General features: G+C 43.9%; 2 protein-coding genes across 5 annotated transcripts in view; one reads left to right on the plus strand and one right to left on the minus strand.

The window, feature by feature from the left end:
- Window positions 1-17,447, minus strand: part of LOC137332588 (dedicator of cytokinesis protein 2-like) — a 555,930-nt gene that overhangs the window by 263,712 nt on the left and 274,771 nt on the right. The gene's annotated exons all lie outside the window — the stretch shown is intronic.
- Window positions 1-17,447, plus strand: part of LOC137332589 (INSYN2B protein-like) — an 86,771-nt gene that overhangs the window by 27,974 nt on the left and 41,350 nt on the right. For all 4 annotated transcript variants that reach the window (XM_067996527.1, XM_067996529.1, XM_067996526.1 and 1 more), the window contains exon 3: window positions 9,234-9,308. In XM_067996527.1, the coding sequence (XP_067852628.1) occupies window positions 9,234-9,308 (75 nt within the window). The remainder of the gene's footprint in view (window positions 1-9,233; window positions 9,309-17,447) is intronic.

Below are 17,447 nucleotides of genomic sequence, written 5' to 3' on the forward strand. Positions count from 1 at the left end.
CACCATCCTCTATCAGTCACAGTCAATCACACCATCTTCTATCAGTCACAGTCAATCACACCATCCTGTATCAGTCACAGTCAATCACACCATCTTCTATCAGTCACAATCAATCACACCATCCTCTATCAGTCACAATCAATCACACCATCCTCTATCAGTCACAATCAATCACACCATCCTCTATCAGTCACAGTCAGTCACACCATCCTCTATCAGTCACAGTCAATCACACCATCTTCTATCAGTCACAGTCAATCACACCATCCTGTATCAGTCACAGTCAATCACACCATCCTCTATCAGTCACAGTCAGTCACACCATCCTGTATCAGTTACAGTCAATCACACCATCCTCTATCAGTCACAGTCAATCACACCATCCTCTATCAGTCACAGTCAATCACACCATCCTCTATCAGTCACAGTCAGTCACACCATCCTCTATCAGTCACAGTCAATCACACCATCTTCTATCAGTCACAGTCAATCACACCATCCTCTCAGTCACAGTCAATCACACCATCTTCTATCAGTCACAGTCAGTCACACCATCCTCTATCAGTCACAGTCAGTCACACCATCCTCTATCAGTCACAGTCAATCACACCATCCTCTATCAGTCACAGTCAGTCACACCATCCTCTATCAGTCACAGTCAGTCACACCATCCTGTATCAGTCACAGTCAATCACACCATCCTCTATCAGTCACAGTCAGTCACACCATCCTCTATCAGTCACAGTCAATCACACCATCCTCTATCAGTCACAGTCAATCACACCATCCTCTATCAGTCACAGTCAATCACACCATCCTCTATCAGTCACAGTCAATCACACCATCTTCTATCAGTCACAGTCAGTCACACCATCCTCTATCAGTCACAGTCAGTCACACCATCCTCTATCAGTCACAGTCAATCACACCATCCTCTATCAGTTACAGTCAATCACACCATCCTCTATCAGTCACAGTCAATCACACCATCTTCTATCAGTCACAGTCAGTCACACCATCCTCTATCAGTCACAATCAATCACACCATCCTCTATCAGTTACAGTCAATCACACCATCCTCTATCAGTCACAGTCAGTCACACCATCCTCTATCAGTCACAGTCAATCACACCATCCTCTATCAGTCACAATCAATCACACCATCCTCTATCAGTCACAGTCAATCACACCATCCTCTATCAGTCACAGTCAATCACACCATCCTCTATCAGTCACAGTCAGTCACACCATCTTCTATCAGTCACAGTCAGTCACACCATCCTCTATCAGTCACAATCAATCACACCATCCTCTATCAGTCACAGTCAATCACACCATCCTCTATCAGTCACAGTCAATCACACCATCCTCTATCAGTCACAGTCAGTCACACCATCCTCTATCAGTCACAATCAATCACACCATCCTCTATCAGTCACAGTCAATCACACCATCTTCTATCAGTCACAGTCAGTCACACCATCTTCTATCAGTCACAGTCAATCACACCATCCTCTATCAGTCACAGTCAATCACACCATCCTCTATCAGTTACAGTCAATCACACCATCTTCTATCAGTTACAGTCAATCACACCATCCTCTATAAGTCACAGTCAATCACACCATCCTCTATCAGTCACAATCAATCACACCATCCTCTATCAGTCACAGTCAAACACACCATCTTCTATCAGTTACAGTCAATCACACCATCCTCTATCAGTCACAGTCAATCACACCATCCTCTATCAGTCACAATCAATCACACCATCCTCTATCAGTTACAGTCAATCACACCATCTTCTATCAGTTACAGTCAATCACACCATCCTCTATCAGTCACAGTCAATCACACCATCTTCTATCAGTCACAGTCAATCACACCATCCTCTATCAGTCACAGTCAATCACACCATCCTCTATCAGTCACAATCAATCACACCATCCTCTATCAGTTACAGTCAATCACACCATCTTCTATCAGTTACAGTCAATCACACCATCCTCTATCAGTAACAGTCAATCACACCATCCTCTATCAGTCACAGTCAATCACACCATCCTCTATCAGTCACAGTCAATCACACCATCCTCTATCAGTTACAGTCAATCACACCATCCTCTATCAGTCACAGTCAATCACACCATCCTCTATCAGTCACAGTCAATCACACCATCTTCTATCAGTCACAGTCAGTCACACCATCTTCTTTCAGTCACAGTCAATCACACCATCCTCTATCAGTCACAGTCAATCACACCATCCTCTATCAGTTACAGTCAATCACACCATCTTCTATCAGTTACAGTCAATCACACCATCCTCTATCAGTTACAGTCAATCACACCATCCTCTATCAGTCACAGTCAATCACACCATCCTCTATCAGTCACAGTCAATCACACCATCTTCTATCAGTCACAGTCAATCACACCATCCTCTATCAGTCACAGTCAATCACACCATCCTCTATCAGTCACAATCAATCACACCATCCTCTATCAGTTACAGTCAATCACACCATCTTCTATCAGTTACAGTCAATCACACCATCCTCTATCAGTTACAGTCAATCACACCATCCTCTATCAGTCACAGTCAATCACACCATCCTCTATCAGTCACAGTCAGTCACACCATCCTCTATCAGTCACAGTCAATCACACCATCCTCTATCAGTTACAGTCAATCACACCATCCTCTATCAGTCACAGTCAATCACACCATCCTCTATCAGTCACAGTCAATCACACCATCTTCTATCAGTCACAGTCAATCACACCATCCTCTATCAGTCACAGTCAATCACACCATCCTCTATCAGTCACAATCAATCACACCATCCTCTATCAGTTACAGTCAATCACACCATCTTCTATCAGTTACAGTCAATCACACCATCCTCTATCAGTTACAGTCAATCACACCATCCTCTATCAGTCACAGTCAATCACACCATCCTCTATCAGTCACAGTCAATCACACCATCCTCTATCAGTCACAGTCAATCACACCATCCTCTATCAGTTACAGTCAATCACACCATCCTCTATCAGTCACAATCAATCACACCATCCTCTATCAGTCACAGTCAATCACACCATCCTCTATCAGTTACAGTCAATCACACCATCTTCTATCAGTCACAGTCAATCACACCATCCTCTATCAGTTACAGTCAATCACACCATCCTCTATCAGTCACAGTCAATCACACCATCCTCTATCAGTCACAGTCAATCACACCATCTTCTATCAGTCACAGTCAATCACACCATCCTCTATCAGTCACAGTCAATCACACCATCCTCTATCAGTCACAATCAATCACACCATCCTCTATCAGTTACAGTCAATCACACCATCTTCTATCAGTTACAGTCAATCACACCATCCTCTATCAGTTACAGTCAATCACACCATCCTCTATCAGTCACAGTCAATCACACCATCCTCTATCAGTCACAGTCAATCACACCATCCTCTATCAGTCACAGTCAGTCACACCATCCTCTATCAGTCACAATCAATCACACCATCCTCTATCAGTCACAGTCAATCACACCATCTTCTATCAGTCACAGTCAGTCACACCATCTTCTATCAGTCACAGTCAATCACACCATCCTCTATCAGTCACAGTCAATCACACCATCCTCTATCAGTTACAATCAATCACACCATCTTCTATCAGTTACAGTCAATCACACCATCCTCTATCAGTTACAGTCAATCACACCATCCTCTATCAGTCACAGTCAATCACACCATCCTCTATCAGTCACAGTCAATCACACCATCTTCTATCAGTCACAGTCAATCACACCATCCTCTATCAGTCACAGTCAATCACACCATCCTCTATCAGTCACAATCAATCACACCATCCTCTATCAGTTACAGTCAATCACACCATCTTCTATCAGTTACAGTCAATCACACCATCCTCTATCAGTTACAGTCAATCACACCATCCTCTATCAGTCACAGTCAATCACACCATCCTCTATCAGTCACAGTCAATCACACCATCCTCTATCAGTCACAGTCAATCACACCATCCTCTATCAGTCACAGTCAATCACACCATCCTCTATCAGTCACAGTCAATCACACCATCCTCTATCAGTTACAGTCAATCACACCATCCTCTATCAGTCACAATCAATCACACCATCCTCTATCAGTCACAGTCAATCACACCATCCTCTATCAGTTACAGTCAATCACACCATCTTCTATCAGTCACAGTCAATCACACCATCCTCTATCAGTTACAGTCAATCACACCATCCTCTATCAGTCACAGTCAATCACACCATCCTCTATCAGTCACAGTCAATCACACCATCTTCTATCAGTCACAGTCAATCACACCATCCTCTATCAGTCACAGTCAATCACACCATCCTCTATCAGTCACAGTCAATCACACCATCCTCTATCAGTCACAATCAATCACACCATCCTCTATCAGTTACAGTCAATCACACCATCCTCTATCAGTGACAGTCAATCACACCATCCTCTATCAGTCACAGTCAATCACACCATCCTCTATCAGTCACAGTCAATCACACCATCCTCTATCAGTCACAGTCAATCACACCATCCTCTATCAGTTACAGTCAATCACACCATCCTCTATCAGTCACAATCAATCACACCATCCTCTATCAGTCACAGTCAATCACACCATCCTCTATCAGTCACAATCAATCACACCATCCTCTATCAGTCACAGTCAATCACACCATCCTCTATCAGTTACAGTCAATCACACCATCCTCTATCAGTTACAGTCAATCACACCATCCTCTATCAGTTACAGTCAATCACACCATCCTCTATCAGTTACAGTCAATCACACCATCCTCTATCAGTCACAGTCAGTCACACCATCCTCTATCAGTCACAATCAATCACACCATCCTCTATCAGTCACAGTCAATCACACCATCCTCTATCAGTTACAGTCAATCACACCATCCTCTATCAGTTGCAGTCAATCACACCATCCTCTATCAGTCACAGTCAATCACACCATCCTCTATCAGTCACAGTCAATCACACCATCTTCTATCAGTCACAGTCAATCACACCATCCTCTATCAGTCACAATCAATCACACCATCCTCTATCAGTCACAGTCAATCACACCATCCTCTATCAGTTACAGTCAATCACACCATCCTCTATCAGTCACAGTCAATCACACCATCCTCTATCAGTCACAGTCAATCACACCATCCTCTATCAGTTACAGTCAATCACACCATCCTCTATCAGTCACAGTCAATCACACCATCCTCTATCAGTCACAGTCAATCACACCATCCTCTATCAGTCACAGTCAATCACACCATCCTCTATCAGTCACAGTCAATCACACCATCCTCTATCAGTCACAGTCAATCACACCATCCTCTATCAGTCACAGTCAATCACACCATCCTCTATCAGTTACAGTCAATCACACCATCCTCTATCAGTCACAGTCAATCACACCATCCTCTATCAGTTACAGTCAATCACACCATCCTCTATCAGTCACAGTCAATCACACCATCCTCTATCAGTCACAGTCAATCACACCATCTTCTATCAGTCACAGTCAATCACACCATCCTCTATCAGTCACAGTCAATCACACCATCCTCTATCAGTCACAATCAATCACACCATCCTCTATCAGTTACAGTCAATCACACCATCTTCTATCAGTTACAGTCAATCACACCATCCTCTATCAGTTACAGTCAATCACACCATCCTCTATCAGTCACAGTCAATCACACCATCCTCTATCAGTCACAGTCAGTCACACCATCCTCTATCAGTCACAGTCAATCACACCATCCTCTATCAGTCACAGTCAATCACACCATCCTCTATCAGTCACAGTCAATCACACCATCCTCTATCAGTTACAGTCAATCACACCATCCTCTATCAGTCACAATCAATCACACCATCCTCTATCAGTCACAGTCAATCACACCATCCTCTATCAGTTACAGTCAATCACACCATCTTCTATCAGTCACAGTCAATCACACCATCCTCTATCAGTTACAGTCAATCACACCATCCTCTATCAGTCACAGTCAATCACACCATCCTCTATCAGTCACAGTCAATCACACCATCTTCTATCAGTCACAGTCAATCACACCATCCTCTATCAGTCACAGTCAATCACACCATCCTCTATCAGTCACAATCAATCACACCATCCTCTATCAGTTACAGTCAATCACACCATCCTCTATCAGTTACAGTCAATCACACCATCTTCTATCAGTTACAGTCAATCACACCATCCTCTATCAGTTACAGTCAATCACACCATCCTCTATCAGTCACAGTCAATCACACCATCCTCTATCAGTCACAGTCAATCACACCATCTTCTATCAGTCACAGTCAATCACACCATCCTCTATCAGTCACAGTCAATCACACCATCCTCTATCAGTTACAGTCAATCACACCATCTTCTATCAGTTCCAGTCAATCACACCATCCTCTATCAGTTACAGTCAATCACACCATCCTCTATCAGTCACAGTCAATCACACCATCTTCTATCAGTCACAATCAATCACACCATCCTCTATCAGTCACAATCAATCACACCATCCTCTATCAGTCACAGTCAATCACACCATCTTCTATCAGTCACAGTCAATCACACCATCCTCTATCAGTCACAGTCAATCACACCATCCTCTATCAGTCACAGTCAATCACACCATCCTCTATCAGTCACAGTCAATCACACCATCCTCTATCAGTCACAGTCAATCACACCATCCTCTATCAGTTACAGTCAATCACACCATCCTCTATCAGTCACAATCAATCACACCATCCTCTATCAGTCACAGTCAATCACACCATCCTCTATCAGTTACAGTCAATCACACCATCTTCTATCAGTCACAGTCAATCACACCATCCTCTATCAGTCACAGTCAATCACACCATCCTCTATCAGTCACAGTCAATCACACCATCTTCTATCAGTCACAGTCAATCACACCATCCTCTATCAGTCACAGTCAATCACACCATCCTCTATCAGTCACAATCAATCACACCATCCTCTATCAGTTACAGTCAATCACACCATCTTCTATCAGTTACAGTCAATCACACCATCCTCTATCAGTGACAGTCAATCACACCATCCTCTATCAGTCACAGTCAATCACACCATCCTCTATCAGTCACAGTCAATCACACCATCCTCTATCAGTCACAGTCAATCACACCATCCTCTATCAGTCACAGTCAATCACACCATCCTCTATCAGTCACAGTCAATCACACCATCCTCTATCAGTTACAGTCAATCACACCATCCTCTATCAGTCACAATCAATCACACCATCCTCTATCAGTCACAGTCAATCACACCATCCTCTATCAGTCACAATCAATCACACCATCCTCTATCAGTCACAGTCAATCACACCATCCTCTATCAGTTACAGTCAATCACACCATCCTCTATCAGTTACAGTCAATCACACCATCCTCTATCAGTTACAGTCAATCACACCATCCTCTATCAGTCACAGTCAGTCACACCATCCTCTATCAGTCACAATCAATCACACCATCCTCTATCAGTCACAGTCAATCACACCATCCTCTATCAGTTACAGTCAATCACACCATCCTCTATCAGTTACAGTCAATCACACCATCCTCTATCAGTCACAGTCAATCACACCATCCTCTATCAGTCACAGTCAATCACACCATCTTCTATCAGTCACAGTCAATCACACCATCCTCTATCAGTCACAATCAATCACACCATCCTCTATCAGTCACAGTCAATCACACCATCCTCTATCAGTTACAGTCAATCACACCATCCTCTATCAGTCACAGTCAATCACACCATCCTCTATCAGTCACAGTCAATCACACCATCCTCTATCAGTCACAGTCAATCACACCATCCTCTATCAGTTACAGTCAATCACACCATCCTCTATCAGTCACAGTCAATCACACCATCCTCTATCAGTCACAGTCAATCACACCATCCTCTATCAGTCACAGTCAATCACACCATCTTCTATCAGTCACAGTCAATCACACCATCCTCTATCAGTTACAGTCAATCACACCATCCTCTATCAGTCACAATCAATCACACCATCCTCTATCAGTCACAGTCAATCACACCATCCTCTATCAGTTACAGTCAATCACACCATCCTCTATCAGTCACAGTCAATCACACCATCCTCTATCAGTCACAGTCAGTCACACCATCTTCTATCAGTCACAGTCAATCACACCATCTTCTATCAGTCACAATCAATCACACCATCCTCTATCAGTCACAGTCAATCACACCATCCTCTATCAGTTACAGTCAATCACACCATCCTCTATCAGTCACAGTCAATCACACCATCCTCTATCAGTCACAGTCAGTCACACCATCCTCTATCAGTCACAGTCAGTCACACCATCTTCTATCAGTCACAGTCAATCACACCATCCTCTATCAGTCACAGTCAGTCACACCATCCTCTTCCTCTTTCAGTGCCTCCTGCACCTCCCCACTAGCGAAGGGTGTGGCAGCCCTCTGATGCAATGATTATGTTTTCCGACACACATAACATCACAAGAGTCAGGTTCATCCCTCTGTGATGCCTTTAGACCTTTTGAACCCGCTGACTAACTATAGCTACTTGACTCACAGCGATCTAAATTCTTTAGAATCATAGAATGATACAGCACAGGAGACTATTCAGCCCATTGTGCCTGTGCTGGCTCTTTGAAAGAGCTATCCAATTAGTCCCACTCCCCTGCCCTTTCCCCAGAGCCCTGCAAATTTTAGCCCTTCAAGTATTTATCCAATTCCCTTTTGAAAGTTGTTATTGAATCTGCTTCCACCACCCTTTCAGGCAGTGCATTCCAGATAAAACATCTCGCTGCATAAAAAGATTCCTCCTCATCTCCCCTCTGGTTCTTTTGCCAATTACCTTCAATAAAAATAAAAACTCAAGACGATCAGAGAACTGCAAAATGTTAAAGATTCCTGGGATGAGTATATGACTGTTTCAAACAGATGTCCTGAGCGTATAAACTGAGGAACACGCCTGTCTCCACATTGCATTACTGCCCGCTGTTAATATGGTAATTTGCTGTTGAATTCTATCTTGATTTTCTTATGTACATTGTTAATTTTTACATTACAGGAGGAACTTCTATCGGACTGGCCAGGACCTCAGTAACTGCAGCACTTGTCAGAACACAGCCTGTATCATCTACAGGTACAGCAGTTTAGTCATTTATTACTGTCTTTTGTTTATTTACAACAACATGCTTATGTAGCACCTTTAACGTAATAAAACGTCCCAAAGCACTTGACAGGAGCGTTATCAGACAAAATTTGATACCGAGCCACATAAGGAGATATTAGGACAGGTGATCAAAAGCTTGGTCAAAGAGGTTTTGAGGAGCATCTTAAAGGAGGAGATTGAGGTAGAGAAGTTTAGGGAGGGAATTCCCAAGTTTAGGGCCTAGACTGCTTAAAGCTGCACATTTAAACGTTTACTCAGCTCATAGTACACTACAGGCTGGACGCAACATTACAGAATGCACAGTACATGGTCGATACATACCACAAAACGGGTATTATGTAGTCTGTCCATTTGAATGATACTCATTGGCAGCGCCAGGATAGAACCTTTGAAGGGGGGCTTGGGTCAGACAGGAAAGGTAGGGTCAGGAACTTTGATCGGAATTGGGTTTGGATGGTACATTGTCCCAATGGATGCATACCGGGGTATTAATGTGCTGGGCATCCCAGTCATTGGGATGATCTTGGGCTCTGGGTAGCTTTGAAACGGGGGGGCTGGGAAAGGTGGTGGAGATTTCCTAAAGGAACTGCCCTGGCACTCTTTGTATGGAGGAAGGCAGACCCAAGATCTTAGAGAGTTAGGGCAGTTTACAATGCATTTACTGGTCTCTGTTGGGTTGCCAACCCTCCAGGATTGCCCTGGAATCTCCAAGAATGAAAGATTAATCTCCAAGTATTGTGAGAAAACCAGGAGAAAGATCACAGGGGGACTTAAAAAAAATGAGGTCTTTTTCCATTTTCTTTCAATGCTTTCGTTTATTAATTTTAAAAATATTGGAGATGAGGGATAAAGGCTGTTTGACTGACAGTCAAGGATCATCCAATCGGGTAATGAAGAATCTGTTCACTTTCCATTGGGTATGGGAAGGCGGTGCGCAGCGAGGATGGGCGTGTCGGGCGGCCAATGGCGGGAGCGTAAAGTTGGGGCAGTTGGAGGCAGGACATCAGGTGTTAAAACCTCCAGGAATATGTCCAACCAGAGTTGGCAACCCTAGGTCTCAGGCCAGTAGCTGTAGTTCAGGTTCCTACAGCTGGAGCTCTAATGATCCTGAACCAGAAGAGAGGTGTGTGCAGGTGTGTATCCTGGCTCCCAACAGTTAGAGGTTTGAATGTTTAGAGACCAAGAAGGGGAAAATCCTGCTCTCAACATTTAAATTGAGGTCAGTTAGATTTACAAAGTTGCAACAGACCTTGAGTACTTTGTAAACCGGGTGTGACACCACAATGGATTCACACTGTCATCTCCAGGGAGTCTAACTCCACTTCACTATAGTCTGGTGGATTTACGCCACCATTTTAGTGTTGGTGCAAAGCTTGCAGTGAAAACCCACACTCAGACTCAGCGAGTGACCAGAGTTTGTAGAGTACCAGTGATTGAACGCTATAATCAGATCTTTAGCTTAGTGTTGAAAACTGACAGTTGCTTTGTCCTTATGGATGGGAGGGTAATAACTCAGAAGGACTTGAGTTTGATGAACCAGTCATACTACCGTTTCTGTCAATGTTGATGGGTTCAATGACATTGACCAGTTTTTCTTTCAAAATTCACCTGCAGTGAGTAACTTCAGAATCCTACGGTGAACGACAAAGGGTGAAGGGGCTTCAGTTTAAACTGTACATACAGTATCAGCTGTGGCTCAGTGGTAACACTCTTGCCTCTTGAGTCAGAAGGTTGTGGGTTCAAGTCCCACTACAGAGACTTGAGCACAAAATCCAAGCTGACACTCCAGTGCAGTATGAGGGAGCACTGCACTGTCGGAGGTGCCGTCTTTTGGTTGAGACATTAAACCGAAGCCCCATCTGCCCTCTCAGTGAAAGTATAAGATCCCACCACTATTGGAAGAAGAGCAGTGGAGTTCTCCCCAGTGTCCTGGCCAATATTTATCCCTCAACCAATATCACCAAAACAGACTATCTGATCATTATCACATTGCTGTTTGTGGAATCCTGCTGTGCGTAAATTAGCTGACGTGTTTCCTACATTACAACAGTGACTGCACTTCAAAAGTACTTCATTGGCTGTAAGGCATTTTATAATGTCCTGAGGTCGTGAAAGACGCTATATAAATGCAAGTCTTTTTTTTTCTCTACTTCACATGTGCCAATGAGTAACAAATTAATCTAAGAAAACGTCAATGTTAAAATCGGAATTGAAAGGAGGTGCCACTATTTAGAAGTATCAGCTACATCTCTACAGTCAAACCATGACTGGGAGAGAGGCAGAACGTCAAGGATGGAAGCTCACATCATTCAGAACACCTTGACTCTGGATGGCTGCTCCTAATAGTGTTACATTGATAAATTGAGATGTGAAGTATGTACAGTTTAAATTGAAGCTCTGGCATCCTTTGTCATTCACTGTCTGATTCTGAAGTAAGACTGTATTCACAGCCTTTATATTAAAGGCATGATAAAAATTCAAGAGCATTACTCTTCAATCCAGTTTTCTTCCTTTACCATTCCTCCAATGAAGGCAGTGACTATCACTGGGATCCTCCAGCACCCAGCAGCCCATTGTCGACTCACCCAAGTGATTAGTCTTCATCTAGGCCGACACTCCAGTGCAGTACTGAGGGGGTGCTGCACTGTTGGAGGTGCCGTCTTTTGGGTGAGACGTTAAACCGAGGCCCCGTCTGCCCTCTCAGGTGGACATAAAAGATCCCATGGCCACTATTCGAAGAAGAGCAGTGGAGTCCTCCCCGATGTCCTGGCCAACATTTATCCCTCAACCAACATCACTAAAACAGATTATCTGGTCATTATCTTGTTGTTAGTGGGATCTTGCTCTACGCAACATTGGCCATTCCTATTCTCGATCACTACCCTGTAAAGATGTTTTTGTGAGGTCTAGCTATTGGGCTGAGCTGTAACGCCCTCCATGTTTGAATAGTCTGCTGACACTCACAGTGTTGGGTCACACATGGAGAACAACCAGTTGGGTGAGCTGACTGCACTCAACAGAAGCCAACCGATCCAATGGAAAAGGAGGGAAGGGAAGTTAGCAAAAAAAATGAAACTACATGGCACAGAATATTCTAATAACCCATGTTTAATTTTTGATGAAACGTGGGTTAAAAAGCAATCTGCTGAAATGGGATAAAGGCCTCTATTTCCACCCCCCCCCCCCCCACTCCCCCCGAACAGCTATTAAAGATCCGAAATGAAATGAGTTCTAACCATCTCAATCCAGTTTCCAATGCAGTGCACACAAATGGCCCTCAGTTTCTTTACTTGCCTGGTGTGAACTAATTCACTATCCTTCACCGCAGAAGAGGTACAGATAGGGAGATTGAGGGAAATGGTAATATCAGGCTGGAGAAGTAGGTCGGTGTGTTTGAGTTTCAGATTCAGGTACAAAGGGTGCCTCTCTCACCTTATAACAGAGCAAAAAGTCATTAACAGAAAGTGAAAATTCTTCAGTTGTTCAGCACTTTCCTACCTCTTGCTAGAACCAAAAATAGCAGGTGAGGCTATAACGTCAGGGGAAGCTTTGACAAGATAGACTTGGATGATTGACTTGATCTTGTGTTTGATTTGCTGTTTTTTTGGCAGGAAATCTGGTAAACAGAGCAATGAAGGTCTCAAAGTGCTTCAATTTGTTGATCACTGAATATGATACATTCTGTGATTACCCTTAGATTAGCATTTCTGAGATTGTTTAAAGAACTATGTAGTTGATTTCCCCCCCCCGTTTTGACCGGCTTGTTCAATGCAGGACACTGTGTTCTACTTTGACCTTTGCCCTGCAGTTAGATTATGATTAAGTGGGGAAATTTTACAGTTCAGGTTTGTGTGACTCACCGAGATTCCTCACTTTGAGCACCTGGAAGAAACGTCTTTTGAAAAGCACTTCAAAGGGCAACGGGTACCCAATTGTGTTAATGCCATCCTCTACCTATGTACCTTGGCTTCAAATCCAGCCCAGCCTAATGGGTTGAGAGTTTTCTATCTGCTCCCTATAATGAGTTTGGGCCAGTTCATAAGCCGGTTCCAAGTGGTCACGGGCTCTAATTCAGGAGTAATTGACACTAAATTGGCAATCTCGCTCAGCAAGGTGGAGCGTGGAAATGGAGCCCCCTTGCACTGGTCTGATAGCGGTCGCTCTTCTGAGGTTACAGCTGAGGCATGTTTTTGCGGCAGAGTGGAGTCTTTAGCCTGGGTTTTCCTGTTGTTGGCAAGGTAGTGGAGAAGCAGGACTTCCATCCATCACTTTGACCCCACGGTCACTCACAACTGGATCTGGACTTAATAGTGCAGAGGTGCAAAGGCAGAGAAGATCTTAAAGAGAGTAGAAGATCACTGAAGAGTTTGGAAATTTTGGTAATGAAAGCGTCTGACTGGACTGAGGCCATCAGCAGGTAATATTCCGGGGCTGTTATGAGGGGAAAGGAGGTCACTACTGGACCCCTCTCCCTTTATCCAGCAACCGTATCATTGCTACCTCAGGACCTAATGCCACCCCTTTTGCCTGGGGAGGTCCCTGTGATTGTGGAGAGAGCAGTGGCAACAACAGAAGCGAGGTGGGAATCTGAACCACTCCCCCCAACCCCGCCACCCAGCATCTACATGCCTTCTCGGCTGAGGCAGGGGAGGGAACTTAAGCCCAAGGTGGGGATGCAGTAGGTGGCCTCCCTGCCTGATTTTGCCCCATGTTCTTTGGCTATCAGGCCCAATTTGAGGTGGGATTGCAGAGGAAAATCCAGCCCTTTTACTCTGATGGTGCTTGGGAGAGCTTGAAGCTGACACCGGATGCCCAGAGTGAAAATTGTCCCACACATCAGGGCTAACATCCCTCACCTTGGATCAGCACAAAATTCAACAAAGGGTCAATGCCCTGAAACGTTAACTCTGTTTCTTTTGCCACAGCTGCTGCCTGACATGCTGAGCATTTCCAGCATTTTCTGTTTTAAGTTCAGATTTTCAGCATCCGCAGTATTTTGCCTTTGAAACCTGTGAACTAGTTGTGTACTCTTGTTTTTATTGAAAATAACATGTCAGAAAACTCCTATTGGGCTGCCAACCCTTTGGGACTTATTTCAAAGTGTCATCCGAGGATATGCATCAAGTCTGCACACAGAGCATCACACATTCCAACCAAAATCTCTAGGAACATAGGGAGTTTTAGGAACAGAATAAACGCATTTTGCCTAACAAGGCAGGGACTAATTAGGAACAGTCAGCATGGTTTTGTGAGAGGAAAATCATGTCTCACGAATTTGATTGAGTTTTTTGAAGGGGTAACCAAGAAGATAGATGAGGGCTGTGCAGTAGACGTGGTCTACATGGACTTCAGCAAAGCATTTGACAAGGTACCGCATGGTAGGTTGTTACATAAGGTTAAATCTCATGGGATCCAAGGTGAGGTAGCCAATTGGATACAAAATTGGCTTGATGACAGAAGACAGAGGGTGGTTGTAGAGGGTTGTTTTTCAAACTGGATGCCTGTGTCCAGCGGTGTGCCTCAGGGATCGGTGCTGGGTCCGCTGTTATTTGTTATTTATATTAATGATTTGGATGAGAATTTAGGAGGCATGGTTAGTAAGTTTGCAGATGACACCAAGATTGGTGGCATTGTGGACAGTGAAGAAGGTTATCTAGGATTGCAACAGGATCTTGATCAATTGGGCCAGTGGGCCGATGAATGGCAGATGGAGTTTAATTTAGATAAATGTGAGGTGATGCATTTTGGTAGATCGAATCGGGCCAGGACCTACTCCGTTAATGGTAGGGCGTTGGGGAGAGTTATAGAACAAAGAGATCTAGGAGTACAGATTCATAGCTCCTTGAAAGTGGAGTCACAGGTGGATAGGGTGGTGAAGAAGGCATTCGGCATGCTTGGTTTCATTGGTCAGAACATTGAATGCAGGAGTTGGGATGTCTTGTTGAAGTTGTACAGGGCATTGGTGAGGCCACACTTGGAGTACTGTGTACAGTTCTGGTCACCCTATTATAGAAAGGATATTATTAAACTAGAAAGAGTGCAGAAAAGATTTACTAGGATGCTACCAGGACTTGATGGTTTGACTTACAGGGAGAGGTTAGACAGACTGGGACTTTTTTCCCTGGAGAGTAGGAGGTTAAGGGGTGATCTTATAGAAGTCTATAAAATAATGAGGGGCATAGATAAGGTCGATAGTCAAAATCTTTTCCCAAAGGTAGGGGAGTCTATAATGAGGGGGCATAGATTTAAGGTGAGAGGGGAGAGATACAAAAGGGTCCAGAGGGGCAATTTTTTCACTCAAAGGGTGGTGAGTGTCTGGAACGAGCTGCCAGAGGCAGTAGTCGAGGCGGGTACAATTTTGTCTTTTAAAAAGCATTTGGACAGTTACATGGGTAAGATGGGTATAGAGGGATATGGGCCAAGTGCAGGCAATTGGGACTAGCTTAGTGGTATAAACTGGGCGACATGGACATGTTGGGCCGAAGGGCCTGTTTCCATGTTGTAACTTCTATGATTCTATGATAAGTCTTTTGGTTCATCTCATCACATCCCTTTATTTCCTCTTTCTCGTACCTAGTGGCCTCTTCAACCCAATTCTATAGTTTGCTTCAGCATCCGTGGTTATTTATTCCACATCTCTGTACCCTTTGTGTGAAATAGTTGTGCCTGAGTTCTTTACTTACTCCTAATCTTTGAATGAGGTCCCATAGATTTGAGCCCTTTAATCAAGATCAGATCAACACTCGTCATCACTGAGTGGTTATCATTTTCAGGCAACAAGCTCTGAATAAGCAGAAAAACAAGAGGCATCAAGTACCTGACAACAGACAAGTTGTTTGAGTACGAGAGCAAAATAACTACATGTATTGTAAGTAATGCCTTCTAAATCATTTAATGGGAAGTGTCGGCAAGTCATCCTCGCTTATGAGGTTTAAGGTTGCACTATTTTGTACTCTAAACGCAGCTGCCCCAAAACTCCTCAAGGTTCTACCTGGCCTCTGCCATCTGCCCCTTAAAAGGCAAATGACAGCAGGGGTGTGGAGCCAGAGGCAGGTCTCCAGACACCAGAAGTTCCTGCTCAAGCATCAAGTCAAGGCCTGACTCAAATGCAAGAGTGCTGTCAAATGAGTCCAGTGGGTACCTTTAGGAGTACCTCAAGATTGAGGGAGAAATTTCACAGAGCTTCTCCTTCTTTAGACCATTTACAGGCATAGAGCACAAAAGCAAGGAAGTTATGCTAAACCTTTATAAATCACTGGTTGGACCTCAGCTAGAGTACTGTGTCAAATTCTGGGCACCACACTTTAGGAAGGATGTCAAGACCTTGGAGAAGGTACAGAGGAGATTTACCGGAATGTTACTAGGGATGAGGGACTTCAGTTATGTGGAGAGACTAATGAAGCTGGGATTGTTCTCCTTAGAGCAGAGAAGTTTAAGGGGAGATTAAATAGAGGTGTTAAAAATTATGACGGGATTTGATAGAGTGGAAACTCTTTCCACTGGCAGGAGAGTCAGTAACCAAAGGACACTGATTTAAGATAATTGACAAAAGAGCATAAGAACATAAGAAATAGGAGCAGGACTAGGCCATTCAGCCTCTCGAGCCTGCTCCGCAATTCAATAAGATCATGGCTGATCTTCTACTTCAACTCCACTTTCCTGCCTGATCCCCATATCACTTGATTAACTTAGAGTCCAAAAACTATCGATCTCAGTCTTGAACATACACAACGACTGAGCATCCACAGCCCTGTGGGGGTAGAGAATTCCAAAGATTTACAACCCTCTGAGTGAAGAAATTTCTCCTCATCTCTGCCCTAAATGGCCAACCCCTTATCCTGAGACTATGCCCCCTAGTTCTAGACTCTTCAGCTAGGGGAAACAGCCTCTCAGCATCTACCCTGTCAAGCCTCTCAGAATCTTATATGTTTCAATGAGATCACCTCTCGTTCCTCTAAACTCCAGAGAGTATAGGCCCATTCTACTCAATCTGTCCTCATAGGACAACCCTCTCATCCCAGAAATCAATCTAGTGAACCTTCGTTGCACCGTTTCTAAGGCAAGTATATCCTTCCTTAGGTAAGGAGACCAAAACTGAACACACGACTC

The sequence above is a fragment of the Heptranchias perlo genome, chromosome 14 (assembly GCF_035084215.1).
Source record: "Heptranchias perlo isolate sHepPer1 chromosome 14, sHepPer1.hap1, whole genome shotgun sequence".
Classification (NCBI taxonomy): Eukaryota; Metazoa; Chordata; class Chondrichthyes; order Hexanchiformes; family Hexanchidae; genus Heptranchias; species Heptranchias perlo.